The sequence below is a fragment of the Oikopleura dioica genome, chromosome XSR (genome assembly GCF_907165135.1).
Source record: "Oikopleura dioica chromosome XSR, OKI2018_I68_1.0, whole genome shotgun sequence".
Taxonomy (NCBI): domain Eukaryota; kingdom Metazoa; phylum Chordata; class Appendicularia; order Copelata; family Oikopleuridae; genus Oikopleura; species Oikopleura dioica.
In genome coordinates this window covers 11671978-11682777 of record NC_137294.1, presented here as the reverse complement: position 1 = coordinate 11682777, position 10800 = coordinate 11671978, and the positions used below count along the sequence as shown (strand labels likewise).

Here is a 10800-nt window from a genome sequence, read left to right as displayed (position 1 = left end):
TCTATTTTGGAGAACGAAAATAAGGATATCACTTCGTTAATTCTTCAAAAAAAGGCCGCTTGAAAATGATATTTCCCCCAAAATTAAGAAGCTGTTCGAGCTCTAATTCAACTCATTGGAGCCGAAATAAAGCCATTTATGGATTAGTCTTGGACAATATTCATTTAACGAAGTTGAGGAGGGGAGAACGTCTCGAGTTTGTCACTCAGTTGACGTGAATTACTCCTAATAGTCGCGACGATTGTCACGTGCGCCTGCCGCGCTGGTCATTCAAGCGCCCGTGAAAGCAGCTTATGTTCAGCAGTTTTCAGCCAATTTCGATTAGAACCATTTTTAAGCTACTGTTTGTTAAATCGATTTATTCAGCTTAAAAATGAAAGGAAATTTAAATTATTAAACGCCGGAATAAAATAGAAAACTCGGCAACCTGTGTAGAAAACCTGAGTCAGGGTCCTGAAAAGATTTTGATAAGAAGCCGCGCGGCGGCTTTTTAGAAACAAAGCCGCATAGCGGCTTCGCCAAAATAACTAAAATTTTCTGTAAGGACCCTGACTCAGGTTTTCCACACAGGTTTCCGAGCCCAGCTGAAAATAGAAAACAAAATGTTTTTTATTAGCTATTTGAATATTTTTTGAATCAGTAAAACTGAAGAAAAAAAGGCAGGTGTTGCGGTGCGGCGGCGGCGGTTCCAAATCATCCCTTCTAGAGACTGTGAGAGCTAAATCGAACATGTCCCGAGCGGACATCAGAGTGGCCACCTGTGTCTCCCCGCCGCGCAGTTCCCAAATATATTATTACGCGCTAAATAGAATTTATAGGGATAAACACAAACACGCCACTTGTTTATGGGAAATTCAAAAAGAAGGAAGGATGGATGATTTTTAGTCAAATTTTCAATTTAGGGACTGAGTTTTCTTTATTGCGGATGTTGGTTTTGGCGAAGGAAATAAGGGGAGACAGATAGATATAAATAAAAATTCGAAAAAGGTATTATTAGTCAAGAGAAATGAGAAATACAAAATGATGATCAATTGGGAGCTCAACTAGTTATATGCCCTTGATGGTAAACTTGATGGCTTTGAAATATTTCCACAACCAGCTTTTCTGTGAAAGCGTTTGTCTCCAACCATAAGAAAAATAAGAGTTATCCTGAATGATTTATTCAACAACTGTCCACATTTTATTCATTATTCATAAATTAGACAATTTATAAGGGTGTAATAGTTAGTTCGTTAGTTGATCAAAAATCAAATAGAAATATCTTAAAATGATGCTCAAAATGCTCCACTGTGATGCTGTATGATTAGAGACAACAATATAAAATGATACGTCAACCGTTACTAGCGTGACTGATAAAAGACGTGAATTTCATTATGAATAATAAACAAAAATACTTTGTCTGGTCATTTTTTTGCAGGAAATTTCAAAGAATATTCAGAAAAAAGGCAGATTGAAGGAAAAAGGATGTGCATTTGTGTTAACTAGTGGTTGGTCTCTCCTGTCGAGTGGGAAATGATCACAGTGGAATTTCTCAAGAGGCGGTGTCAGTGGCGATTCTCAGCGAATTTCTCAGATTTTGACAAAACTGCTTTCATTGCTCGAGCACCTCTGTCCGCTCTCCTTCTCTCCATTACCGGCTGAGTGTTTTAATTAAGCGAACTTGGCAGACATTGCAATGTTGACACGCGCTTCCTTAATTGCCGGCCACAGCGAAAAATTATGCGCTCGAATTCAAATCGAGAAAGCGCAAATTGAAAATTATTGAATAAAGAAGCATTCGAATAATTTAAAACGAATTTTATCGCGGCTTTTCTAGGTCTAACAGCGGTCGCCTTGCGGTCCAGCGAAACAACAGATCTATCAAATAAAATACACAATTAGCAATTGAAGAGCACTTTTCTTCGAGAGCTTTTCCTATTTTTTTCGGGAAAAAGAGCTTTAGCTTGAACCTCAATAAAGCCTCCCGCCCTCGGTTTTATGTTTGAACCCCAAATTTGAAGAAGCGAACCGTCCATCCTCAGCAAACATTAAAAATGACAGAAATCGAACCAGGAAAGAGAGTTACTCGGTAAATATGAAGACCCCTTCTTCGAGTATAAATGCTGTTGCGAAGTCTTAGATAGCTGTTATTAGAAATATCGGAATGTAAGAGATACATTTTTGAAGATGACAAATGAGACAATGACTTCAGTTATTTGTTGGCTGAAATCAGTTCGCTATTACATGAATACTATGGTGAATATACTGTTAGAAGATTAATTATCTTTATTCCTAATGAAACTCAGCTTGAATAAAAAAGATTCCCAAATTGCTCTGATAATTCTGATGAAATTTGACTTTTGAAGACTTATGATAAAAAATGAAACAACAAAAGAATGTTCAGAGGAAAAATTTAGGGTTTTTATTCTTTCTTTCTAATGAAACTGTGCTCGAATAAAAAATAGTGTTGTCAATATTCTTATCAATTTATTTTGATGTAACAATCAGTTCTCAGAACAACTTATGATGATTAAATATGATTATGAAATGATGAAACAAATAATTACACACCCATGGAAATTTTCCCCAAGATTCTTCTTTCACTTTTCTGTGCATAATACTGTCTTCTTTTGAAAAGTATCAAAATGTAAATTAACCAATTCTGACTAAAATGAATAAGCAAAACCTCTAAGAGTAAATTCAATAAAACTGTCAGCTTTGGATTTATGTTTGTAGCCTATATTTGAAGTACTGTTGTGTCTGTCTTCAGTAAATATCGTAAAAGATAGTAACCGGACCAAGTAAAAGTGGTTCTCACTGAAAGCTTCTTAGCAAATATCAAGCGCCATCTTTCGATTATCACTTGAGTTTTGAAGGAAATGATTATAAAATGATTATACAAATAAAATAAGAATAAATAATCTGCGTGAAGTGAGGGTGGATTCACAGAGAATCGAAGAATTGTCCTGATCCTTTTCTTGCCATGAAACTGTGCTCGACAATAACTTTTCATTAATTAGAATGCGATTTTCAAACAAAAATTATTCTAAAATGAGATGCAAGTAACTAAATCACTTGTTGGAAGATACACGAAAAATGCCGATTTCCTTTGCATTGTCTCGTAATAATATAGAAATATAAAAATATTTATCGTTAATTTATCGAATTCTGACTAAAATGAAGTTCATTAATTAGCGGAAGTAAGTTTACTTTTAGTGAATCCACAATCCTTAGTTTTCTTTCCTGAAGTCTCTGAAATAAAAAAATTAGGAAACCATTTGAAATCGTTTATTTCTGCACTGTTCGTTATTCTGGCCCCGGCAGATCCTTTTTTCTTTGAGTCGGCGCACGCGTCAGAACGTTTGAAAAAAAAGGAGTGACCCTTATCTCCCCATGGATAATACTCTTGGAGATCAACTGATTTCGAGGCAAATATTTTGAGCGTCCGTCTGAGGCTACATTTCCACTTGCACTCGAGAGCGCGTCCTCAGTCGGCGCGCTTTTGATTTTTTTGTCGATTGTTTGTTTTAAAATTTATTTGACAAGTTTATCAACCCTTTTTCCAAAAAACGAAAATGAAGGAAAAAAGAGACTGTTCTGGGCTCAGAAACCTGTGTAGAAAACCTGACTCAGGGTTTTGAAAGAACTTTGATGAAAGCCGCGCAGCGGCTTTTCTAAAAAAAAAGCCGCGAAGCGGCTTCACCAAAAGCATTCAAAATTCTTCAAGAACCCTGAGTCAGGTTTTCTTCACAGGTTTTTAAACTCAGAAACCCTGACTCAGGGTTCTGAAAGACCTTTGGTGAAAGCCGCGCAGCGGCTTTTCTAAGAAAAAAAGCCGCAAAGCTGCTTCACCAAAATTCTTTAAAATTCTTCCAGAACCCTGAGTCAGGTTTTCTACACAGGTTTCTGAGCCGAGAAATAGTGATTTAATTTTGGTTTAAAATATATTTACAGGCATTTAAAGAAGGCACAGAGCGATTTTTTTCTTTATACAGTGAAATGAATAATAAAAACAATTCAATTTTAAAAGGGTCTTTTTTTTAATGAAATCTTCTTTTCTTTTCGCAGAAGTTTTTTTTATTCGGCGGAATTGGGCAGTAGCGATGTTGGCAAGTTGGCGTTGGTAAGTCCCATCAGGCTCTGAAAAATAGAAATTGAAAAAAAGAAACTCGAATAAGGGAGAGATTTTCACCACAGACGGGTACGATAATTGAGTTTGTAAATGGGATTAATCGGCGTAGTGTTGCGCTTTTCAGAAAATCAAAGATATTTAGACAACATACGTCGCCGCTCCTGAAATTTCAACAATAATAGAGAGCGACTGGTGCTAGTTAAAATGTAATGATAAGGGGAGAGTACTGTTGAGGGCAAAATATGCAGCGCGGAGGGTTTTTCTTGAGAATTTCTTTTCTTTTGGACTTTTCGGAGTGACACCCTTATTTTAGTTAGGGCAAAAAAAGAAAGCAATTGTTCTAATAAGGATGTCACTTCTTTCTTCAACCTGGGCTCGGCAACCTGAGTAGAAAACCTGAGTCAGGGTCTGAAAGAGCAAAAATGAAAAGCCGCGTAGCGGCTTTTCATTTTTGCTCTTTCAGACCCTGACTCAGGTTTTCTACTCAGATTGCCGAGCCCTGTCTTCAACCCAATGTAAAAAAGTTAAGAAAAAACTGAAGAATTGGTTGTTGACACCCTTAAATTTGCTGCGGATTTTTACCTGTGCGTTGTGAGTTAGCTGAGGGTAGAGGTTGTTAGCGAGGAGATTCGCAGCTGTGAGGTTGAAGGGAAATCGAGGACCGTCCTGGAAAACTCGAGGCGTTTCCATTCCTTTCATTTGGTCGTTCAGGTGATTTTGCTTCATCATTTCCTAGAAATCGGGGTTTGAAAGACTGGGGAAGGGAATGAAAGCACTACCTTGTATTCGGTGATTCTGACTTTTTTGCCGTTGACGAGGCAGGTTCGTTTTGGGCGAGGGCGGTACTTGTAATCGGGGTATTTTGCCATGTGGGCTTTGGACAATCGCTGCTGCTCTTCGTAGTAGGGCTTTTTCTCTTCGTCGCACATCGTTTTCCAGCGTTGGCCTGAGAAGTTAAGGGTTAAAATGGGGCTTGAGGGGTTAAAATAAGGGTATCAATATGTTAATTTTTCTCAGAAGAGATCGATTTTGCTTACCGAGAATTTTGGAAATGTTGGAGTTGTGCATGTCTGGGAATTGTTGAAGAATCTTGCGTCGCTCGTCTTTGGCCCAGACCATGAAGGCGTTCATTGGCCGTTTAATATGGGGCTTCTGTTCTTGTGGCGGCTCGCGAAAGTGGCGTGGAGGTTCATGATTGTGGTTTACCAGCTCTAGAATGGACGTAAAGGCTGGAAAGGGGGGTTTGGATTGTACCTTTTTGAGGGGCTTGCTGGAAGGGGAAGGAGGCGTGGCCCATTAGACCGCTCAATCCAGCGACGGGGAGTCGAGGAGTCGGCATTTGAAGATGGCCGGCGTTGACAGCGGAGGTGAGCAGCGGCGAGGTGAGATAGGACGAGTTGGGCGACGAGGTCATCGTCACTCCGATTCCAGAACTGGTCGAGGGCGAAACTGTCTTTGGCGAGTCGCGATCGAGCTTGGCACGTTTTGGCGAGCTCGGGGACCCATCAGAACCGCTGGCGTCCGATTGAACTCCCGATTCGTCGGCTTTAATTTAGAGCTTTAATTTTTAGTGTTGCGATAAGAATCAAATTGATCCGGGGTCAGCTCCGTGTTTTAATGAAAAAAGAGCGGCCGGAATCGGCGCGAGGAAATGACCGTTGAAAACTTACCGGTGCGTGAGGTGATGTCCGTTTTTGTACCAAGCGGCAGAGACGTTGGCTCCGGGCTCGAGCGTTTCCGATCTTCCTGAATTAGCCAGTTATTATCCGAGGAGAGGTCGCGAACACTGCCTTTTATCAAATTTAGAATTTGATGCTCGATTTCGAATATTTTCATAAAAAAAATTTTGAACTTTGAGACCAATTTTTCGGGCCACTTTTAACTTAGAGTTAACATAGAGATACCCTTATTTTATCAAGCTAAATAAAAGTTTAAACCCCGTATTTAGCTCTAATTCCGCTAAAAAAATCAAACTCCAACACCTTAAGGGGGTAAGGGCCGTTAACTTTTATCATTAACAAGGGTCTAAAGATTCATTCTAAATGATTAAATAAGGGTCTCACTCTGTTAAAAAAACACAAAAAAGCTGTGGAAAATAAGACTTTTCGACGGGTATACCCTTATAATTGTTTTTCTTAACAAAAATTATTTTGCTTATATTATTAAATTGCTGTGTTTTGTGTACTTTGTCGCGAATTAGTACATTTATTCAAATCGGACAGTTTGTAAACTAAAACGATTCAAAATCGTAAAAATCTTCCCCCGAGTTGTCATGATAAGTGGCCGGAACTCGTTATTCCCTGTATCCCACTACATGGCAGGACTACATGCATTTTTGCATGCCAAGAGGCCTCCGCGGCATTTTCAAAAAATAAAAAGCAAATGAGAGAAAAAGCAAACTTCGATGTAGTAACAGTAGCCAGTTTCTAGTAAAAAGTGAAAATAGAAATTTTGATAATTTTTGATAGAAAACATTTCCATTGAAAATCGCAAAATGATCCTAAGCCGATTAAGATTTTGGAAAAATACTTTCACAAAAAAGAGTAAGAAGGAGAAAAAAAAAGAGTTTGCGTTTGGCGGTTGCGAATCAGTTTTTGTGGCCAAGGACAGATTACGGCGGGCGGCCTCTGTAGCGACCGGTTGGGTATTATCGTTGCTGGTTTATCACAGAGCATCCAAAAACACCACCAATTGTCGCACCACTGTGCAAACAAGCAACTATTGAAAGAATAACTTTCCTTCTCTCTTTGCTTCCCCCTTTCCCACGAATCAGAAATTGCAGCGAAAAAATCAGTATTTTTTAAAAAAAAAAGGGTTCAAATTTTAAAAGAACTGATTTCTGGGCTCGGCAACCCGAGTAGAAACCTGAGTCAGGGTCTGGAATATCAAAAATGAAAATCCGCGTAGCGGCTTTTTAAAAAACGAAGCCGCAAAGCGGCTTCGCCAGAAGTTAAAAATAATGTTGAATAATATTTTTGCGAAGCCGCTTCGCGGCTTCGTTTTTAAAAAGCCGCTACGCGGCTTTTCATTTTTGATTTTTGAGACCCTGACTCAGGTTTTCTTCTCAGGTTGCCGAGCCCAGACCTGTGTAAAAGCCCGAGTCAGGAAAGATAGCTTACCTTTGGACTAGAAACACGTGGAGGAAGACAGGGAGAAGGAAGACTAACACTGGGTCGCTGGAGTCCTCGTTGGAAGTTCAGGAGACCGAGAAGGTCTTGATTGGGCTGTTGTTGCTGCTGCGCCTGCTGCTGTTGTTGCTGGGCAGCTTGGTGTTGCTGCTGTTGCTGGAGAATCTGCATTTCGCGCTGGCGCATCAACGTTTGCAGCGGATTCGGGAAGAGTGGGTTTGAAATTGGCGCGGAAACGGAATTGGCGATTGGGATTTCTTCTTTCTTTTGGGCTGGAATGGACTGAACCGTCTTCGACAAGAGCTGGAGGAGATTCATTTGAGCTTGTCCAGGATTTGCCTGAGCTTGAGCTTGGGCTTGTTGCTGAGCTTGAATGATTTGCTGGGCGACGAGTTGCTGGAGCTGGAGCTCGAGCGTTTTGCAGCGCTCCTTCCAGTCGACTCCTTCTTCCGCGCTGCTGGGCTGAAAAAATGGAATTGGTTGGTGAAATTTAAAATTGTCTGAGAAAGGAGCTATCGCGGGCAAATTAGTATTATATTAACTTGGTACGTCGCGGTTGTCGCGGTCAACTGGCGGTGCTGCGATCAGCGGACAAAGCACCAATCAGTGGTCCCATTGATACTCCCAGCCCGACCAAAATCGCAGCCGTATCAATAAAGATAAACCAACCCCTATTATCAGTACTACAAGGGGGAGAGTTTTCTTATCGCGCCAAATTCCGGCGCTCTATCTATCTCTCTCCTCTAGCTCTAGAATCGTACGTACCTCTGGAGCTGCAGCGGGAGCTGCTGGCTGATTTTGTGCAGTTAGGATCTTCTGTAACCGGTCAACATCAGCCTTCAGTTTCAGATAATCAGGCGCCTGGGCTGGGGCTGTTTCGATTTCCTCGATTTCCTCCTCTGCCTCTTGGGGATCCTCTGGGGTGATGTCTGCCGAGCTACCGACCTTTTCCGGGGTGGATTCGGGGGTAAACGGAACTGGCGCATCGACAATGGGAATTTCTTCGTCATCCTCGTCGAATACTGATGGTTTTAGCTCTCGGGGTGTTTCGACTGGCGACTCTGGGGTCACTTCGATTGTGTTGGGGCTAATATCTGCCATTTCTGGGGATATTTTTTTTTTTATCTTTGGGGAGATTTTAGCTCTGGAAAAGTTTTTTTGATTGGAAAAGTATTGCTATCTTTTTTTCTTTGCGTTGTGCTTTGTGGTTGTCAATTAATTCGAATAAAGGTATTTTGGTGTAACTGGTGGTGGCGGCGGCGGAGAACGAGGGCGCCAGAGCGGAGGCGAGGGCGCTTTTGCTCCTCGCCACCGCGAACAATGGAAGTTATAATCGCGCCAGACAATGCCTATAGGCTCCAAAAACGGCCAATCACGATTCTCAAGTCTTGAAAAGAAACGCAGAATAACTAGCGCTAGAACGATTGAGCATTGTTTACGCCCAGCGTGGGAACAAAAAAAAGTGGAAAATATAATTAATCGTAATTTCGATTAATTGGAGCTCGTTTGAGAATAATATCTCGCGGGTCAGAAAAAGGTCGCGGGATGATGTTGTCACTATAATTCGATTCTCAAATGAAGATAATAAGAAACAAGTAGTCAAGAAAAATGAACGGTGGAAATGAATCTCGGTGAGGGAGGAGAACACACATTTGCTAGTCATCAAAGAAGGCTGCTCCACCGCTGCGACACCTTAAGCACCCAAAATGAACATGATTTTCAAGACACCTCAAAGACGAGCTTTGTCGAGAGCGCTTTTTTGAGGGGGACGCAACACAATTTATTTGTTGCCAAAATAGAAGAAAATGAAATGACCGATCTAGATTTTTTTTCTACCCACTGACCATTATCGTTAAAAAAATTAGGATCATTATTGGTAAAATCGAATAAGGGGGTGACAATGATAACCATAGAAGTAAAAGATGTAATACCCTTCTTTACTGTAGCTTTACAGGCCAGAGTTGCAAATTTTGATTAATTTTTCTGAGCAGAGCTGACCTGAGTAAAAATTTCTTTGAGCTGAGCTGGCCTTTTTCAGAGGTCATTGAGCGGAGCTGAGCTGAGCAGACCTTTTGTTTAAGAGAGTTGAGCTGAGCTGAGCTGAGCGGACCCTAATTAGAGCTGAGCTGAGCTGTTTTTTACTGTTTTTTTTGGTAGTAAAATTGTATTCAAATCATTGAGCTGAGCTGAGCTGAGCTAAGTGATAGTTGTCTGAGCTGAGCAGAACAGATCATGTTCGAAAATAATTGAGCGGAGCTGAGCTGAGCTGAGTAAAAATTGTCTGAGCTGAACTGAGCTGAGCAGATCAGATCACTTTCCAAAATCACTGAGCTGAGCTCACTCAGCCAGCTCAGCTCACTCAGCTCAGCAAATTTGCAACTCTGTTACAGGCAGATTCACAGAGTAGTCTCCAATTATCTTCAGAAATGTAAGATTTTTGCGTTTGGGGTAACCTCCATTATTTTTCCCGGAAAAGACAGCTTGAAAGTCGGGCTTTATGAGGTGTACCCCCTTAACTACTGTGCTTTAGCATTACGTTAGTTTCTTTGTTGTGATTATGATGGTGCGTTGTGGTGTTATAAGGCGTTGCCTGATCTTGGGTTAGCTTTGTTTCCGGCGGGTGCTAATCCTTTTATGCTCTTTTCACACATTCTAGCGCTAAAATCGGTTTGGGCAACACTCTGTTTATCCCGTTGTGGAAACAACGCAGCAGAAAGCCCAGCCAAATCGCCCCAAATACATAATGAATGAAGCATTCGAAACAATGCTCTTTAGCGAGCAATACTGTTCTTGTGGTTTGATTCTAGAGCGATTCCGAGCTCAGATTATTTTGATTTGTGTTTTGCGAGAGTTTTGCATTTCACGCTTTTGTGCGCGGATTATAGCGTTTGAAGATGAGCTGAACTCGGTGACATGATCGCTACGAAACAATACAAAACAATATGTGACCGGATTAATCGTTCAAAAATCCATACCGACAATATATCTTCTTTACCGGAAGAATATCCGCCGCAGTCTAAACATCAACCGCTTTTTTTTCTGTAATTCAACACTTTATTTTTTCTCGATTTCTCATCCATTCAGGACCAGAAAAGAGAAAAGGATTCCGGGCTAGGGTTAGGGTTAGGGCTGGGTCTTTTGGGGAGGTGCCTGGAACCGACAAAAATATTTCGACAAATTTTACGTGGAAATTTTCAACCAATCAGAAGCCTGGATTTGGCAAACCGGCCAATCAGCAACCGAGTAGCCGCCCACGCAAAATTTGTCGAAATTTTTTGTCGGTTCCAGACACCATCCCGGTCTTTTTAGGGTAAGGGTCTATTTCATCTCTCAAATACCCATTTTACACAGTGACACCCTTACTTTCTTTTACAGAAATGAAGCTTCGATATTTATCCTTTGTTTTCTTATTAAGAATAACGCTGAGTACACCCTTAAAATAAAAATTTTGAACCAAAAAACTGGATTCAAAAAAACTCCCCCTAATTCGAAAGAAAATAAAGCGGCGCAAATATTTTGCGAATATTTTTTGAATAATGACATAACGCTACTACCTTTCGG

General features: G+C 40.7%; 1 protein-coding gene across 1 annotated transcript; it reads right to left on the bottom strand.

Annotated features, from left to right (window-relative positions):
- Positions 1-3936: 3936 nt before the first annotated feature.
- Positions 3937-8440, bottom strand: LOC145707167 (uncharacterized). Its single transcript, XM_081784657.1, has 8 exons — positions 8005-8440; positions 7231-7701; positions 5782-5857; positions 5366-5656; positions 5149-5322; positions 4891-5057; positions 4694-4843; positions 3937-4119 (listed from the first exon to the last, which is right to left on the bottom strand). The coding sequence occupies exons 1-8, from the start codon at positions 8338-8340 to the stop codon at positions 4057-4059; spliced, it is 1728 nt and encodes a 575-aa protein (XP_081640783.1). The 5' UTR covers positions 8341-8440; the 3' UTR covers positions 3937-4056.
- Between the last annotated feature and the right edge of the window lie 2360 nt (positions 8441-10800).

Bases quoted from the DNA above. Each gene is read 5' to 3' on its own strand.
- LOC145707167 (XM_081784657.1), bottom strand. From the start codon at position 8,340: ATGGCAGATATTAGCCCCAACACAATCGAAGTGACCCCAGAGTCGCCA. The intron at 7,702-8,004 runs GTACGTACGATT...CCATTTTTTCAG, and splicing joins CTCCCGCTGCAGCTCCAGAG to CCCAGCAGCGCGGAAGAAGG. The intron at 5,323-5,365 runs GTACAATCCAAA...CGTCCATTCTAG, and splicing joins CCAGCAAGCCCCTCAAAAAG to AGCTGGTAAACCACAATCAT.